Source organism: Somniosus microcephalus, chromosome 15 (assembly GCF_052327205.1).
Source record: "Somniosus microcephalus isolate GS21.2 chromosome 15, FLI_Smic_1.0, whole genome shotgun sequence".
Lineage (NCBI taxonomy): Eukaryota > Metazoa > Chordata > Chondrichthyes > Squaliformes > Somniosidae > Somniosus > Somniosus microcephalus.
Window position 1 is genome coordinate 99,255,431 of NC_141001.1, and position 20,082 is coordinate 99,275,512.

At 41.8% G+C, this 20,082-nt stretch overlaps 1 protein-coding gene across 1 annotated transcript in view; it reads right to left on the reverse strand.

Annotated features, from left to right (window-relative positions):
* Positions 1-12,805, reverse strand: part of slc6a5 (solute carrier family 6 member 5) — a 72,246-nt gene extending 59,441 nt beyond the window's left edge. The window contains exons 1-3 of the mRNA XM_086008153.1: positions 11,986-12,805; positions 11,417-11,552; positions 10-141 (exon numbers count right to left, since the gene is read on the reverse strand). Of these exons, the coding sequence (XP_085864279.1) occupies positions 10-141; positions 11,417-11,552; positions 11,986-12,462 (745 nt within the window). The 5' untranslated portion in view covers positions 12,463-12,805. The remainder of the gene's footprint in view (positions 1-9; positions 142-11,416; positions 11,553-11,985) is intronic.
* Positions 12,806-20,082: the final 7,277 nt, after the last annotated feature.

A 20,082-nucleotide genomic window follows, 5' to 3' on the forward strand; every position in this document is an offset into this window, starting at 1 on the left:
ATGCTTTACCTTGTAATGCAGGAATGGCTTTCCACACTGATATAGGTCCCTGACTGGCAAACTGGCCAAGTGCCGTTTCAAGTAAGAAAATGGGGACTCCGGCGAAAGTCAGCATCATCAGGTAGGGGATCAAAAATGCACCTAAAGGGAGAAACAATGAATAAACACCGGGTTTAGAATATATTAATCTACTTACAGAATTTAAGATGATTCTGAAGAAAGCTTGAACTTAAGTTAGGAAATTTATGAATCTAATACAGGCTATACTTTATTTGTAATTGTAACGCTGATTCAAAAGTGTATTGGAAAGAAAACATTAAATTCGGTTGACAATCTGAGTAAGCAACGAAAGTGTGTTTAGAGAGACAACCAGCACTCGGCAGAAGCAAAATTGATACACAATGTGGAGCCAACGCCAAGCACTAGGGGGCACTACAGTCTCAGCAATCAAAACCATCACTCTGGAGATTGTACTGCGAACCGGGGAAAGGAGAAAAATACTTTCTGTCGCTGAGAATCAAAAGATCCAAATCAAACAGCGGTCACATAATTTCAACTCAGTCAATAAAGTAAAACTATCCGTTGCAACCTCCTGTCAGTTGCAGAATAGTCTGACCCCTGGGTGTAGTTGGTGATCTCTCCACTGATTCAATATTACAGTGTAAATAATGGCTCCCAAAGTGGGTGAACCTGGGATGGTGCGGGTTTTGTTCTCAGTCCACTTGCAATTCATGGCGGTTGTACCTCCTGCAACCAATGAACTCACTTAAAATAAACTGGTCAGTAAAAATTATACAATACACACCAGGCCTGCAATGCAGTGAGATAAGAACATGATAAAGCGTGGATCAAGAAAAAGTCATTTTTGATCTTTTACTTCCTTTCCTTCTGCAGACCAGATGCAGTCTGCTGTATCATGTACTCTGTTCAACCCATGTAACCACCTGAGGAACAATGCTGCAAATAAAACCCTGTACCTATAGAACCATACCCGTTATATTATACATACATAACCGGATGACTTCCTTTGCATGACATTCCCACCCTCCTGTATGTATCTTTGCAACCCTCAATCCTTTTCTAAATCAGATATCAAATAGCTATTTTTCAAGTGTGTTGATTTACACAACAGTAAGTGCTTTCACTTAACGGGGGTAATTTTGACTTTGGTCAATAGTGTAAATCGGGTGATATCGATTCAGCCGCTCGTTATACAACTCTGCCCATTTTTACATCAATTGACGGAGATGAAAATGGGCAGAGATGTATAACGAGCGGCTGAATCGCTGTCACCCGTTTTACACTATCACCAAAGTCAGAATGACACCAATGTCTATTCAACATATTCATTAGCCATGGGGAGAACATTTCAAATCCCGCTGTGACATAATATGTAAGAGCATCATCACATTACAGCACTTAGTAAAAACAATACTGACACTTGGTAAAACACTGGTCTCTGAACACTCAAATGCGCGTTAGTTTTGTTTGTTAAACAGATGTTGGGTGTGAAATTCGACCTCGGCGGTTGCACAAAAATAATTTCAATGGAAATCAAATTCAGGCGGGGTGTAAAATGGGCTGTGATGTAAAAAGACCACTGAGCACTTGGTTTAAGTATAAAACAAGGCTTTAAGCAACTGTTTCAAAACCATGAGATTTCTAGTTACATCACTAGTTCCTGGTTACAAAAACATCCTGAGCAAGCTGGGCCCACGCCCGAGTATTTATACTCCTTGGACGGCGCCACCAGCTGGCCGCCCAGTGTTACTTCATGAGTCATGATAAGATTCATGACAGGCTGCCAATTCGCTATCACCCGTTTTGCGCTACCATTAAAGTCGAATTTCAGCCCCTCCGTGTCCAAGTGACGTACTGCTCACCCAAAGATGAAAATGTTGAACAAGCCGCGTGTTCTCAGCGCAAAGTCAAACCATAATTGTTGAGTTCATCTATGATTATATCTCAAATCAAAGATGTATTCCTCAAAAGAGAGGAGCCGATTTTGACATTTGGCCTTCCGACCAGCAGAGCACACCAGCCAGCTGGTGGTCACCAGGCAAGAAGCAGTTACAATAGAGTGGGGGACTTAGCCGCTCCATTCCCACCCCAATCTGGCCGACTGCAATTTTAAATCACAGGCAGCAAGGATACCTGCCCCAAGCCGGTGGTGTCTGTCTTTAAATAAGCAGATTGGGCTCCGATTATGTCATTGCGGCTCGGCTGCTATTATTATCTGAGCAAGGGAACCGTGGTGGCTTCCCCGCCTGGCCAAAGCCGTTGGGATCCGGGTTCAGGGCCAGAAGAGGCCCAGGTAAGTATAATTTTTTTTTACAGGATAGGAGGAGCAGGAATGCTTCTCCTGACCCCTCAAGGAAACCTTGGGCCTCGCCTCCCTGGGGCTCCCCCCTCCCCCGACTGCGATTTTCCTCCACGAGCACTCTGAAGGGTAGATGTAATGATATTTGATATATAATAATTGTTGCTGCAATTCAAAGGATACAGCATCTATCGGGCTATTAATAAAGCCAATGCAAGCTATTTTCCTGTAACAAAGTCACCACTACTCTATGTAAAAGCAGGCAGATACTCAAACACACAGAGCAGTAAGGACCCTAAGGCTGCAGTAATATTGCAGATACTTTTTGGCTGGTGTGCTCTGCTGGTCGGAAGGCCAAATGTCAAAATCGGCTCCTCTCTTTTGAGGAATACATCTTTGATTTGAGATATAATCATAGATGAACTCAACAATTATGGTTTGACTTTGCGCTGAGAACACGCGGCTTGTTCAACATTTTCATCTTTGGGTGAGCAGTACGTCACTTGGGCACGGAGGGGCTGAAATTCGACTTCAATGGTAGACCACTATTTGCGAAGTACAATATTTAGCTGGGAGACTTGAGTTATACTGTCAAGTGCGCATTGCATTAAATTTAGTGACAAGGAGTTCTAAGCATCCGTACTTTGATGCATGCACAAACTCCAATTCCCAATCAGCTCACTTTTACTGTTAGGGCAGACTAGGCCGGAGGATCCGTTTTCCCTGAACATTAAAAAAAATGACAAGTCTGTTTAAAATTATGCCGTGACAGGTGGCTTTCCATCACCTCGAGTGAACTTCAGGTTTTGTGGGACTAGCTACTAAGGTTCAGGAAGAAGACCCATCACCACCTTCTCAGGGCAACTAGGGATGGGTAATAAATGCAGCCTTTCCAACACTGCCCATGTGTTGTGAACAAATTATGAGCGGTTTTGATAGGGGGAAACTGGTTCCAGTAGCAGGAGTGTCAGTAACCACAGGACACAGAATTAAGATAATTGGCAAGAAAGCCGAGGGGGTGGGGGACGGAGATGAGCAGAAATTATTTTACTCAGCGGGTTATGATCTGGAATGCACTGCCTGAAAGGGTGGTTGAAGCAAATTCAATAGTGACTTTCAAAAGGGTATTGGATATATATTTTAAAAGGATTTTAAAAATGCAGGGCTATGAGGAAAGCGCAGGGGAGTGGAATTAATTGGTAGCTCCTTCAGAGAACTGGCACAGTCATGATGGGCCGAATGGCCCTCTTCTGTGGTGTATGATTCTAAATCAGAAAACGGCCACATCTCTTTCTTTAGATTACTGACCTAACCCCTGGGTTATTCTGATAGCAAAATACTGCGGATGCTGGAAATCCGAAATAACAACAGAAAACGCTGGAAAAACTCAGCAGGCCAGGCAACATCCGTGCAGAGAAACAGAGTTAACGTTTCAGGTCGAAACGTTCTGAAGAAGGGTCTTCGACCTGAAACATTGACTCTGTTTCTCTCCACGGATGTTGCCTGGCCTGCTGAGTTTTTCCAGTGTTTTCTGTTGTTATCCTGGGTTATTCTGCCATGTTTCACATCAATGCACACCTGAAAATGTTTTGCATCCATAACTGCACTCAAAGAAAATCTTTTGGAGTACTGTGGTGTCCTTAGTCCCTAGACCAACAAAACTGGTCTTACATTGTTTCCCTAAATTGGATTTGCCTATTTGACAGATTACTACATGGTTTGCATCTCTGCAAAGCCTAAAGTCTTTGGCATGAACCCAAACTGTATTACATAACTAGCCTATAATTGTAACTGTAACAGATCCATGACATTGGGTAGAGTTGAAAAGGACTTGGTCTGAGCATCAGTGCTAAATGTGGGAATGCAGAGGATGGATTCTGTGCTTGGCTGAGGAGGAGGGAATTCAAGACACAGCTACCACCACATTAATACTGCAGAAAACTTACTGTGTTTCCATCATTTTTGTATTTCACTTTCCTTATAGTATATAATCAAAACTTGTGTGTGCAGTTAATATGTTTTGACATAAGATCATGAGACACGCACCAAAAGTTTCTTGTAAGCCTATGTATCTGGGTGGGGTGTAGGGCCGAGAGCGGTTGGGGAGCGGAAGCTGCTTTTGTCATTAGTAAACAGGAGGCCAGGATCAGCAGAGTGAGATGCTCAGGCACCCTTGGGACTGGAATTTCCTATGTTCTTGCACCCTCTAGAGAGATGCATAATCGGGGCTCAAATACTCGGCCTAAAAGATTGCAGAAAATTGGATATTTTTAAAAATTGATTCACAGGATGTGGGCATCGCTGGAAAGGTCCAGCATTTGTTGCCCATCCCTAAGTGCCCTTGAGAAGGTGGTGGTGAGCCGCCATTTCAGAGTCAATCACATTGCTGTGGGTCTGGAGTCACATATCGGCCAGACCGGGTAAGGGCGGCAGATTTCCTTTACTAGCTATTTTTAGTTCCAGATTTATTTAATTAACTGAATTTAAATTGTGGGATTTGAGTCCAGGCCTCTGGATTACTAGTCCAGGAGCAGGACCACTATGCTACCATACCCCATGAGTTATATGTGTAGTTATTATTATATACCCAGATCTCTTCGACAGTCCATATGCAGAAGAGCCTTAATTGTAGAAATGAAGGTCACTGCAGCCCTCAACTTTTACTGGTCTGGATCCTTCAGGCATCCACAGGGGGGCCTGTGCAGGATTAGTCAAGGGGCAGAGAGGGCCTGCATTGGGCAGGCTTCTCCAGAGTGCAGGGAGCAATTGATGGAACACACACTCTCTGTGAGAACAGAAAGATCTCAGAAAATGAAGATGAATGAATGCCACTTATCTTGCCTCACTCTGAAAGCATTTCCTCCTATTTTTACAGGGCTCCACCCTAACACCTTGAGGCCCCATGGGTTATGATCCAATTAGGTTCAAACCATGCTGGTCATTTACGCTCATTTTTACGTATACTTATGAGATTGGCAGGAAATTTGAATATAATTCGACATCGGCAGATTGGGCGAGCGAATGGAAGTCATTTCGGATGCAACGTCTGGGTTACGCTCCCACAGGAAATGCCAGGCCTTCGTGTTCTCATCCTAGCGGCCCATGAGGGACCAGGCTGATCCTTGCACACTTCCCACAACCGCCCCCAGGGGCAGTGCAAACAACAAAGTGCCAGGGGAAACACGGCGCTACATTGCCGCAACCTCCATCTGGGGGAACCTGTTCTTTCCGCGTGGCTTTACAGAAATAAAATCTTGTAATGAGATTGACCCTTGGCAATCTAAACTGTAATTAATCTTGGATTATTTGGAGATAAATAGTAGCATCTCGTGATTAACAGATTGTTGATCGCTCTAGGGAAGGAGATAATTATTGCACCGCCTAAATATCCGTGTGAATACAGATCAAAAATAGCCTCCGACACTTAGGATTTTAAAAAGATGGGGAATCCCTGACAGGTGAAAAGATTCCTGGAGATTTGAGATGGGTCCACGGGGTAAACACACACAACAGTTTGTCATCTCGGGAGTCTGATGATTTCACTATTTAGATTTAACAATATCACACGATTAACCTGGGTGTCTTAGCACCTATAGAAACTAATGTAGGAAATACTCGAGCTGATACATTGTGCAAATAGTATAAGAGAACGAAATTGGGGGGAAATTGACTACCTTTGTCAAACCAAGAACACCGCGCGTGCTCGCCCAGGTTCCATTATAGTTTAACCCAGACATTTTATTAAGGAAAAACCACAACAGCGATTTAAAAAAATAGCTGTTCTGAGTTACTGACTATACTTTAGTTGTGTAATTGATTAGAGTCATTTGAACACCTATAAGGGTGTACATTTGAAAGCCACACATGAATAAACATGCTGCCCGTGTCCCTCAGACCGTCAGCTGCCCTGTTACTCTTTTTTGACTATGAGCCGAACTACATTGTTTCATGCAACTCAGTAAATATGTTTGTTTTTAATTACAAGGGACGACGAGATTTTTTTGCCAGTTTTGGGGGGGATTTCGTTTCCTGGTGCAGTCAGTTTATAGTCTCGTTGGATCACAGTACCTGAAATTCCATTTCATTACACTCGATTCGTTTATTTTTTGCAACTGTTTTCTTGAGAGAGGTTCAAATCCGTCCATTTCCCCTGCAATTGGAGGAATCTTTGGCTTTGGTTATGGGTGCAGGGTGGCAGATGCACGAGGCAATGTTAAAATGCACTCCTTTGGTTTAAGCACGCCACCCTCTGAGGATCTTGTGCTGGCGGTTAATGTTCCAGGGAAATGAGACGGTTTTATTAAAAAAATGCCAAACCTACAATTTATACGAAATTGTAAATTGCTTGTTCGATCGCTTTAATTAAAAAATAGTGTTTTGAAACAGAATGAGGGGTAATTATAACGCATTTTTAAATGTTTTACTAAAGTCAAACGCTCGATGTTTTACCGGTGTGTATGGTACTGGTTTACAGTGCAGCAAGATCAACACTAAACTGATATTAAGGATTGCCTATTTATCATGCTCTTCAGAATTGTACTTTTATTTCAACCTTTTTCTAATGGCTTAGTGTGAATTTTTCCAACTTTGCAGATTAAAAAAAATTAAACCCAGCTGATCTATGCGACACGTTAAACGCCTCTAACCCGCTTCACTAAAGTAAAGCCTTCAATCTCCAAGTTTAGGAATCTGCAGTTTAATGTGACGGAAATCTCAGAAACGGCGTTTGTCTCCATTAAAAAAAAAAATCAGAATGTAATCATTAGCCAAATAAATCTGTTCATTAGGAATTCGGAAAGTTGTGCCAGGTTGACTGGAAGTCCAGCTGTGATATTTCCGCACATCAGCAGGGCTGCAACTTCGGCTGAAGTTTGGGGAACGGAAGCAAGTCAATGGAGCGGTGTGGGAGGAGTACAGTAAATGGAAATCACAACTCAATGCGGCTGCCGGCGTCTTTGCTCCGCCACAAAACAAGTTTCAAGGTGGAAAAGCTTTTTAAAAAATGCAGATTGAATTCTGCATTTTGGAAAGTTAACCCTTCTTAAAGGAACTGGTACTAAAAGGGGAACGAGAAGATTATGTGACTGGATGTTGGCAGGATTAAGCCGCGCCAGTGTGCCTAATCGAAAAGCGGTTCATAGTTAATAATAAAAACCGAGTTTCTCTCTCCACAGATGCTGCCTGACCTGCTGAGTATTTCCAGCATTTTCTCTTTTTTATTTCAGATTTCCAGCATCCACAGTATTTTGCTTTTGTATTAGCGGTTCCTAGTTGATGGATATGACCAGTAATTGGGTAAGGCTGTATAAACTCGTTTCCAATAAACTGTGCATTGCACAGCACGCCAACAACTGGAACCCAAGCTCTCCATTATGTGGATATAAACTGATTGTCGCCTGGCTGCGGTTAATTATAATTGAATTACAACTTAATGCATTGCTGGCTTTTTCCAAAATTGTATTTTATTCTCGTTTTAAGGACACAATGACTGATGAAATACATTATTTTTTTTAATCGATAGATATATTGTTCCAGGTAAAATCTTAAACGTATCCGGGTTAGGAGGACAGGGATATTTTCTTTCCTAGATATCCAATTTGGAAAGGAATGTTGGCACGGCAAGGGATCTGATGAACACCTAAATAACTATAAGGCTTAATATGTCATTACATTACAACAGTGACTACACTTCAAAAGTACTTCATTGGCTATAAAGCGCTTTGGGACGTCCTGAGGTCGTGAAAGGCGCTATATAAATGCAAGTATTTCTTTTTTTTTATATATAACGCTGCCTTTCATTGAACATATTGGAAAGAACGGTCGAGCACACGCTTTGGAACTATAACATCTAACTCGAACTTGTCCGTGAAATTAAACAGTCAGATATTGAAATATAAAATTCTTTGTTAAAAGGATGGAAATGTTGAATATCAGACTTTCCCGACAATATAATTATTTCTTTCAAAAGAATCATTTCTCACAAATGACAAGAGAACCCCGATGCAAATATCATAAATCTAGTTATCTGTCCTGTGTAATCTTTAAAAACCCGACCAGAATGCAGCTCAACAACACGAACAACATACAATCACAGACTGGTTACAGCACAGAGGGAGGCCATTCGGCCCGTCCATCCCGTGCCGGCAATGCGGAGCCAATTGTAACAATCAGTCGCCCTGGTAAAGTTATTCCTATTGATGTAGTCTTAATAATATCTCCCAAATTTCTCTCCAACACCAGGTTCATATTAAGCAGGCAACGAGCCTCATTAACATATACAACACCAACAACACGTGTTAAACAAAAAATAGGCTTTTCATCCGAAATCTGGTCAAAGACTTTGTCGGTTCAGAATTTAGATCATAAATTCGTTTCGTGACAGCAAAGAAAATATTAAATATTCATTGTCGGTTTGTTAATCCGTGCGTGTTCGCTGTCCTGATGAGACCACTACATTTATATAGCGCCCGGCATAGAAAAGGAAGCCCCACAGCGCTTTACAGTGGCGCAAAGTGAAAACTGGACTCCCACAATGCGGAAACTGAAAATGTGCTATTTATTCATGGAGTTCCTTTAGGCTATGCTAATTTCATGTGAAGTTCACAACTGAAGTTTGCGTACATTGAAGGAACCTAAACATAAAATATGGCATAATCTCCTCAATTGCACCGTGTTATCACCTCAACTCAACCCATTTTTAGTCCGACAGATTATTGCCGCCCAACTTTTTTTTTCAAAGGGCAATATCCTTATTTTTGTATCTTGTGGGTCACGTGTCGAAACTTATCTCGCTCAAAATGGCCCAATTCTCGGACACTTTTAACAGGAGTCATCCATGTCCTGATCGTGCCGCCAACTAAGCAACCCGCTGGTTGGAACTTTACAGTTTGGTTGATATTTAAGTACAATATTTGAGTAGCTGGTTGGAGGAAAAAATGTAACTGCGATTAAGACCCGTGGTCCAAAATATAAAAAAGTGGCTTCACAAATGTGTGTCTTCATTCCAGAAACCCAAGCCGAAATTTGCCTGTTAGGAAATTCAAGGGTCTGGTAGCGGACGGGCGAGTTTAATCGTCACGCAATGCGTGGTATTGCAGTGAATTTGGTAACCGCCTCCACTCACAACTTGAGTGTAACTCACTGCAGATGTAAAAATTGGCGTGTCCTTCCATGGGGGATCAGTAAAACAGGCGCAATATAGTTTTAACAAAGTCAATTGATCAAACTAAATCCAATCTTATTTTACCTGCACAGGTAAGGTGTGAACAATGCTTCCAAATTTATTCAGTTTAACAACAAAGGCTTCTTGAGGCTGGCAATGAATAAAGGAGCAAAATCCCATTACCAGCTGGGCAATTCACTGTCATGTTTTGTGTTCCTGTTTCAATTGATTGATACATGTAATATGATTCGAAACATATTACAGTGTTGGCCTGATCAGTGACAATGCAGAGAGTGACATCTCTTCTCATATTATTCAATACCTCCCACACTGGAGTGCAAGGCAAAAAAAGGAATCGAATTCACGATACATTGATTCGATATAAAACCATTTTGTTTAAACTATAAATAGACGTTTAATAAATGAATGTCTAAGTTAAGACATGTTATTTGTCAACACAATTATGTAACACTTTCCTTAATATGCTTTAGGCTATTTTATTTGAAATCTTTCACTATTATTTATCTGGGATTAACTCTTTCAAAATGCTAAACTCTATAAAATTGTATATATGGCTTAAAAATTAGCACACTACACTTAAAACAACTCATAAGCTAAGCGTACGCCAATCCCATACAATAGAAATCCAGATCTATGCTATAATATATGCAGTATTGACATGCATGAATTGTTCCGTGTGAATTCCATGTAAAGTAATGTATTCGTTTATCAGATGCATACGCATGAATGTGTATGTATATATGAAAGCGCATCTAGCATCTCCAGACACAATGCACATGCAGCATTTTAACATCTGATGCAAATAAATCCCTGCTAAACTGCAAGCTGCAGATATTTCCATTGTATCCCATACTTAAGTGCTAGTAAAGCTATTCTTGGTTACGAGCAGGTTAGTCTAGTTTAAACAGAACCTCATCTCCCTCGCGATTATTTCAAACCATGGAACCCCTCGTTAACCTTCATTGAGTGAATGAGTGTTCTCTTATATTTTCCAAAGATTTGGATGCATATAAGTTAATAAATTAAAATTTTAAAAAAATACTTCACCGACATTGTATGTTCTGGTGCTCGCCATGAGCAAGTATTTAATACATATTACGCACGTCACAAATTATCCTACTTAAATAGTAATTACACATGATTGTAAAGTAGATTTCACAAAGGAAACGTTGATATTTCCTCTTACTTCAAACGGGTATTTATGGGGGAAAAAATCTCACATATAATATTAACCGTGCAGCCTTTTGTCTTTTATCTGATAGGCTGGTCTTCATTTGAAATGTGTTGTGGGCCCAATGGGAAGCACCATTATCAGCACTCAACATGCACTGGCCTCTCTCGCAGTGCTCCCTGCCGCTGACTCACCTCAGCAGTCAGGAGGGCTGCCGCAGAATGCAGAGTGCAACATCCTCGAGGTTCGCGGATTCGTGAACCGTGAAAACTCGGCCTGCTCTCCCCCACCTCCATCTTTTTTATGCACTGAAGCCTTTTCGACACAAATGCATTGGGTTTTTTTTCTTTCACATTTTCGGTTCAATTTTATTTTTTTTATTGTCCTTATCGACAACAGTGAAACTGAACAGCGAGCGAGAGAACTACGTTCGCTGTTAATCTTTTGTTTGCCTTGTGTATTTTGCTCTCGATTGATAGGTCTGATTTTTAAATCTTGGAATCTCTCTCATTTATTCACTGCATTGTGTGTTTGGTATTCACTGCATCATTCTTTTACTCCCCTATTGTCTATCATGATCCCCCCCCCCCCCCCATGTACACCGTTTGCACCCAATTCCTTTCTGTCCTACCAATTTCCTGGCCTCTGCCCATTCATTCTATGCTTGTGTTTCTGCTCCTCGTCCTTCCTGTGAGGTCTGACTGAGGCTTTTCGCAGTTTTACGCCAGCGTTGGGATCTTACCTCCGCCGTTCTGAAATGCGAGGTAGGGAAATCGCCAGACGTTCCCCAGTCCTACCGCATAGCCCACCATGGACAAAATAAAGTCCATCTTATTCGACCAGTTTCCTCTGGCTTTATTCTCATCTCCTTCATCTTCCTAAAGAAAACATAAAATGCAGCTCAAATCTGGCAACAATACCTGGAATGATGGCGACTGGTTGTAATAACGATTATATTGATACATTCCGCCTTTATGATTGAATAGATCACAAGACTTTAGATCTAAAAGCGGGGTTAATATTTTCAACATCAAGTGAACTGTATTGGTGTACATGATCCTTCAAACACAGCCGGCCTGCCAACGGTCATGCCTGGCTGAATGAAGAGCAATTAGAATATTCGAACCATCGAACAGTTATTTCCCTGAGAATCTTGACCTCGAATCTAAAATAAGGCGACAAAGTTTGCCCCCAAAGCTATTTTTAATATAATGAAAAGTGGATGGACATTCTTTTAGACTGGAGTTGCATCGTTTCCCCTTTTCAGTTTAGCTCATTTCATTTTCAGGATTATCGGTTGGAAACACTTACCCCATTGACATTGCCGGGAAGTACAGCAGTGTTCCCATCTGGCCCCAGTACCACCGTACTCTGGCTTTTCGTGACCCAGCTGCTTTTGGCGTTGTTTTGCTCCGTTGTGCTTATCCCAGAGCCGTAGTTTACCTCCACCTCGGCGATCTTACAATAACCCGTGTTTGGGTGATCATTGCCCTCAGCTGAAGTATCCTTGTGGGGTGAAATCTCGATAGAATCCCGATGCACGGCGGAATTGGGTTGAATGGAAGCATTCTGACAGATCCCAACATTGGCCCCCTCCGAATCATTAGATTTAGCTTCTTTGCCTTTGCCTTCTGTGGACGGAGAGTCGAGCACCGCGGCCTGGAGTCCTTCTGAAGGTAGGTACGGTTCAGTTTCCGGGCTATTTCTGGTTACCCCAACACCTTCTGTTCTGCTGGGCTGTCCTGCAGGGGAGAACGTCTCCGCGCCGCTGACAATTTGCTTGGTCATGCCTTTCTGGTCAGTGCAATCCTGCGAAATACGAAATAGTAATTGAACCGTCGTTGATGTCAAACAAAGATTTCAAATATTTTAACAGTCTGATTCATGCGACCGATTTACTGGCAGAGCGGGCACGGGAGGTATACACACATTCCGACCATGGAGTGATGTGCAGGTATTTTCTCCAATTTTAAATGTTCCATTCAACGCAGTTGCCGAACTGCACCACATCATACACTTTCCCCTATCTGCGGCTCGAGTAGAACGCGTTAGCTTTCTGCTCACGGCTTGCAGGGTGCTCGTCCCTCTCTTCCACAATTACGATACGAATCTTTAATTTAACGCCCCATTTGCTTCCTGTCACTCAGCCCGCGCGTTGGGTTATTTTCTGGGGAATGCACCGGGTAGGCACTGCCCGACGTTAGACCACTGCAGCCCTCTTTGCACAGATGGCAACTTCGAAATAATTGGAGGGGGGTGTGTGGGGGGAATGGGTAGGGGTTGGGGTGGGAGGGGGCGGTTGGTGAAGTATATATCACCGTTTTACAAATAGCCTTTCCAATAGTGCAGATAGACTCGGGCAGAAATGCAACTTTATATTACAGAATGTCAAGTTAATTCAAAATAAATCATCCCACTGCATTGAAATTCCCAATCCAAACTTTTCTTTGGCGGGAATGGGATGGGGGAAGGGCAGGTTATCTTGGAATGTTGCTCGGGCTGTGCAACAACAAAATATACTCGCGCTGTGGCTTGTCATTTATTTCAGCACCACGGACAGCTCCACCGCACACTCGCTGCATTAAAAACCTTTAAAAAGTTGACCCTGACATTTTCAGAAAACTAATTTGAATCACATTTTTAGACAGCAACCAGAACTATTTCCCTCCTCTAGTCTCCACGAATATAAACTAAGTCGAGAAAGGGCAGAAGAAGAATTGTGGAAAAAAAATCGAATGTCACTCACCATGTTTCGCAGTGCAACGGGTTTGAAGAGGAAAAACAGTGGGAAACGCCACTTAGAGTGGTTTTAGCGGAGCTCCGAGCAAGCGCTTTCTATACGTTCCTGTGCAGATTGGGTGTGCGTCAGTGAATACCAAGGTGCCCTTCGCCTGACATTTTCTTGATAATAAGAGTTTGATAAATCATTACCTCTGGATTCTGATTTTAAACATACAACAAGAAGCGCAAACGTTAGCTAGCTGTCACTCAAATACGCGTATGCCCCAAAGATTGCGTGTTTGGAATGAGTCACATACCGAATTAATAAAGTGAAGGGGCGCTGAGCATAAATTCATTACTCGCAATTAAGCAGTTTACCCCTACATGTTACAGTGCAGCTGTTAATACGGTGCTGAACAATCTTGGCAACTCACAGTGCATTATAACTTCACCTAATCTGTTAAGTTGTACAACTTTGCATTTAAGATTCCGACCTCAAATCTCAAACATGTCATTTTGATATTAAATTCTACCGTCTTAAAAGGAAGTTTTACTTTTTTTAAAGGACATCTTTTCCAAGGTAACATGAAACATTTTAAACAGAGGCATTTTCTTTCAATAGAGGAAGATTTCAGTTGGGGTGGGGGTGGGGGAGGAGGGGAGATGGGTTTAAGCAAAAAACTTGGGTGCGTCCGATTTACGTCAGATTTAGTTGATCAAATGCCAAGTGTAAAAATAGATTGGCTTTTACTGCAGCTTTTAAGAATAAAAATAGTTTTAAATGGAGGATTGCGTGCCACCCACACTCTGACACAGCATCCAATGTGTATTTTTTGTAAAAAAGTGAGATTGGGTGTTGCGATCTCAATCGTTTTTGGCAACAGCTAGATCTCTATAGCCGCCACTCTCAAAACATAGTCTAATCTTTGGCGCAATGCACTCCTCCCACTGCGATACATAACACATTCTGTTTTATGGAAGTCAGCCCTGGCTAAATGGCTAACTCCAAATTTTGACATTGTCCACTTCTTAACCTATAATAATCACAGCTTGAACACCCTGAATATCTGTTGCCACGCTCTGCTCTTAGTTCATCGCAGTGGGGTTATATCGTGAATCTCTATGATGCCCACGTCTTATTTTGGGCAACTTTTAATCTGACTAGAGGAGATCAGGACATCTCGCCAACAGAAATTTAAGGAAAGCTTGAAGATTCTGAGCTTTCGAAGGCAGCCACTCATCACCCAAATCTGACCGCATGCAGTCACCTTGGGTTTCACTTTCAAACCCCTGAGTTGCAGTCACCATTTGCAAATCAGCCCAGCGGCGCATGCCCACTCCCCCACCCGCGCTTCTAGATGGCAAGGCACCCCTTCCAAGCTGCAGGCTGGTGCAATCCCCGTTAGCACTCGAATGCTGTGGATTTTGTGTCTGAGCAAGTGGCAGTGCCACGGGGGGGGGGGGGGGGGGGCTATCCTGGCGGCAGCGACTCGCATTCAAACAATTCCATTTGTAAAAAGAGCGAGTGGTAAGAGACATCTGGTGAAGTTTGCTTTCCTTAAACTGTGTACCGCATGACGAGTCCAGTCCCGTGTGCAGTAAACACATATGTAGTTTCCTAACTTTGTGTTGGGCATTACAAATAGGTAAGGCAATATCATATTCATAAAGATTTTGAAATTGCATTTTATTACAATTGTTTATTAAAATTATTGCAGTGTGCACCTTATCTTTAAGATTTGGAGTTTATGCTGGAGTCTAAATTCCTCGGACCTCGTCCACCGCCCCCCCCCCCCTCCTAAAACTACCGTATTGCTGCATTGCGTCCTATCATTAAACAAAATGCTATCTGACCATGTTTAACGCAGACACTCCACAACTGCGACTCTCTCTCTAAGTTCTTCGCGTGCTTCTGCTTAACACTTGAGGATTAGAGTAGAGATTTCACACTGTGTGTCAACAAAGATATTTCAACCATTCCATATTCTCGGTGTACATTTGTAACACATGTTCGATATTTGGGTGGGTTTGCTGGGTTCATATGGATTTTATGGGGGGGGTGACTATTTTAGAAACATATTTATTTTCACAAACTAATCACAGGCTGATCTAATGCACACCTTCAAATTAACTCGACACACTAATTTCACACGACGTGTATATGTAACTTTAAAATACACATTCTTTGAAACGAAGAAATAATGCGGCGGGGGAACTATTTCCCAGCAACATCCCTTGAAGTCAAAAACGCACTTTCCGAATGCCGTCATTTTTTTTCAAACTGTTATAATCACCTTGCATGGACCCCAGAGCTGAACCCGTCACTAACTTGGCCGCTCGACAGTGAATTAAGCAGCCTCTCTGGTCTTAATTACTTTGTCAAAGATGAATAATAGTAATTGATTTTGTCGGAATCGCTTTGCCCGCTGTGCTCTTTTACCAGCCGATCCTGTCCGAGTAAGGCGACCTTAAAAGGGCTTAAAGCACCAGAGGTTATCTGCACAGGAATCCGGAATAACTCAACATCATCTCTTGACAATATCTAACTGACGGAAGAAGCGCAGTTCATCAAATTCAATATCATTTGAAGGCATCAGGCAATTTTTCTTTGCACGGAAATATTTCATATTTCATAATCGTTGGTTTGAATTACTTTTTATATATGGCATGATATATACAGCCTGATCAGAATTACAAGCAAAAACATTTAGCTGTCACGATAGCATTCATCTCAGAAAGCTTTACTGAACAGAACTTTGCAATTTAAAAAAAAATCCTGCAAACTCAATATATTTTCAAGTTATCAGAAAATAGGCACTGGACATTAGCATCGTTTTCATGTTTGTAAGATTCAAAAATGTCCCAACTTTTCTCCACTTCTAGTTACAGTCAATGCTAAAGCTGCCCAGTCTCAAGGTAATAATACTTCTCTCCCTTTGTATACGTGTGTGTTTGGGGGGAGGGGATGGGGCAATGTGATGCTATTTCTGGTTCCATCAGTGGAGCACAACCATAGCGGATTATGAACTGATAGTTGGGGTAGTGGGCAGGGCAACTATTCATAGTCAAACTGCGTGTTACTTCTCTACCATTGCCCAAAATGTACCAAATTCAGTAAAACAAGGAACTGTTATTAAACGCTGACTGTTATTAAACCCTGATCTGAAAGCGGCATCCTATTTATTGAGACAAGGTGCCCTTCAGCCTTTCTCCAGAATGGTAGCTAACGCTAACGCTTCATCAAACACCACAGCGAGCACACGATTTTAGTCTAAACCCATTGCAATGTTATTATAAATAAAAACACAATATTAGCGATTTGCTTTTCAAACAAAATTGCCTAGTTGCAAATTCACAGAGAACGAGAATATGTATAAACAGGGTCTTTAACATCAGAGTAAATATTGATAGTTCTGTATTCTTAACAATTACTCCGGCAGTGTTCTGCAGCAGGGTACATTTGCTCTATTTAAAACAAAGTACCAAAGGAAAATAATTTGGGATTGCTTTGCAATGATTTTTTTTTAACCCAAAACGCTGACTTGTAAACACCACCCCTGTGTCTGCACGAATCTTATTTGTGGAGCAGAAATAGTGATCGATGCACGTTTGTAGTTTGTCCTCTGTGAATTCACTAAAATGTGTAATTGGATGAGATAAACACGGGCCTGTTCGCTTCATAAAGTTTGTAGTTAATAGGGGGAAGCAATAGGGCTGGCAACATAATGACACAACTATGCACAAGTTATTAGCATATGTGCCAAGATAAGGGTTACCATCTCTTAGTCCTTTCACTATATCTGTTAATCTAAAAGGCTTTGTGGGGTGTCTTGACCTCACGTGATTCGTAACAAACGGCCTTCCTAATAGGATGTGTATTAATTGCACAGCATTGCACCAGTCACCTGCCCATTGCCAATTTGAGTCTAACACAGGGCGATCAAGCAATTCACTGTTTACCTCGTACTGATAATTAACATTCGCTTTTCAACGAATGTTTCAATGTGATAGATCTTGCATTCGTGCAAACGATTAAAATACCATATTAACAAAATCAGTAAATATGCAAAATAATCCAGATTTTACTTTTCTGCATTGCATATTTAGATATATAATGAAACACTGATACACAAACTGAGGTTGTTTGAAGGAAATTTTAGGCTGGTACCAAGGCTGCAGGTAAAATAACAATACAAAATAAACATATACCCGAATGATTTCCCTCAGTACCGCTAAATTGTTTCGTTTACAAAGACTCAAACATCAAGAAATGTTATGAAACAATGCTTTTACAGACAACAAGTGGTTCACGTTTTGTTATAACCGAATAATAAAGCAGAAATCCTAATTACATTAAAGTCACAAAGACTAGATCACAGCGAACTAAATGTTACACATGTCATTGTTTTCGACTACTCTATCCAATCAGGAAAGGAGTTGGAATTGTATCTTTTGTTAAAGAAAGTATCTTCATAGGGCTGTGGAGGAACATGTTATATTTGTCAATGTAAGTATTATGGTGTTCAGCACTGACGGAAAAAGATAAACTGTCTTTTATAAGTTCCCTTTTATGTGACATTTCTTCACGAGCGTTTATCGACTTATGAGCGCCGAAGAACGAAATGTATCGTTTGCAAGTTTCCACATACTTTCAGAGTCTTATCCAGAGAATTGAACCGAACTGAACTCGGACTCAGAGCTGATGAAATGTTGCCAATCAATGTTATTTGGAATAGATTAGTACATTAAAGAAAGACAAAAGCAAAATACTGCGGATGCTGGAAACTTGAGATTGACAAATATAATATGTTCCCCCACAGCCCTGTGAAGATGCTTTCTTTAACAAAAGATACAATCCCAACTCCTTTCCTAATTGGATAGAGCAGTCGAAAACAATGAATTGTGTTACAGTAAAGATCCGGGACCACTCATCATGGATATGTATGTTCTTTACCACAAATGATTTTCACTATATATCGGCTTGGTGCCAAAGTTAGCTGGTCAAACAAAGGCTCACTAGTTCGAATCATACCTCCAACTAAATTTTAACGGGACATTATATTCTAATCATTATTACCCCAGGCCACAAATAACAGGAAATGTACTTCTCAACATGGATGTAATCGCTTTAAATCCTTCCCGGAATAGTGTGATCTAACACGGTATGGAAGAACTGACATTGTTATACACAGCACAAAAGGCACTCATGATACTAAATCTTGGGGGCTCATTGATAAACGATCAAATTCATCTGATTCTTTCCTCCCTTTTTATCAGTAGCTACATCTTTTCCAAACACACCGTATCCCTTGTAATAACATCCAGAAGTCTGTTGCATAATGTATTCCTGCCCCTTGGTGTCTCTGGGTGTGTGTGTGGCGGGGGGAGGAGAGACGAACTTGTACTCTGAACCAACAACAAACGTATATATTTGTATTTCGAACTTCCTCCCCGTCCTTAGCTAGGTAGTAGAAGCCCTTTAATACTGTCCAGTCGGTTTTAGGTCGGCGAATACAATTCTCAATTTACTTTTTAGGTGCAGGTTAACTTTGCTCTTTGATTCAAATTCCTTTGGGAAATGTTGTCCCGATTAAGGACCAGCCGCATGAAATACACGTGGGCAGATAGTAAATGGACAGACCTGGTTTTATTGAGTTGACGGACATCCGTTCCAGTGTTGGCCCGTATAGTTGGCTTATTTCAATGTCACTTACTGCCTAAACACACGCTGACACTCTATTCTGTGCCAGGAGCAGATGGTGCTAAATGGAATTACAGTTTCAATATAGTAAATAACAAATAACCTTCCGGCTGCAGACAGCACAATCTTGTGCAAAATAGTCTGCAAGTTACAAATGTGTGGAAAATAACTTTTTTTGTGGTTTATAATGGGATGGGGGGATGATTGGATCTGAATGCCAGAGCTAAACTGTTCGGAGTTCGACGAGCATTTGCTATTTGTATTTTATTGACGAAAAAAAAATGGGTGCTTGCGCCATATGGTTCCATAACGGTGGGTAATGAACTATTACAGTTCATGAGTCCCGCAGCCTCGGGCCCTTAAAGCCAGCGCTGCATTTGTCTGTTTCCCCAGCTGGAACTGGCCTGCAGGGGAAGGACAGCACTTCACGCAGGCTGTGCCCATGCCTCGTGTGCTCTTAGCTACATCTGTGACCTGGAGTTCTGTCGGTGCTCCTTTGAGGAGTGGAAGCTCTGGGGGCGTCAGTCCTGGTCGGTGCACCTGTGTCTGAGATTGCAGAGAGTGCAGAAGTCTAGATCCCACTGCAGACAGCTTTTTCCCTGCTTGCTCTCTGAAACTTCCAACACTTTGTTTCCTTACTTCACCTGCTTGAGATGGAAAGACTGCTCGGGTCATCATCGGCTTTGCTTCACCATCACAGATTCCAGAACTATTTATTATCCCGGCTGCATTCACTCTGCTGTAACAGTTCTGGTTCCAGTAACTGATTCCCCAAAGCCTTTCCACCATCTACAAGGCACAAGTCAGGAATGTGATGGAATACTCTCCACTTGCCTGGATGAGTGCAGTTCCAACAACACTCAAGAAGCTCGACACCATCCAGGACAAAGCAGCCCGCTTGATTGGCACCCCATCCACCACCTTAAACATTAATTCCCTCCACGACCGGTACACCGTGGCTGCAGTGTGTACCATCTACAAGATGC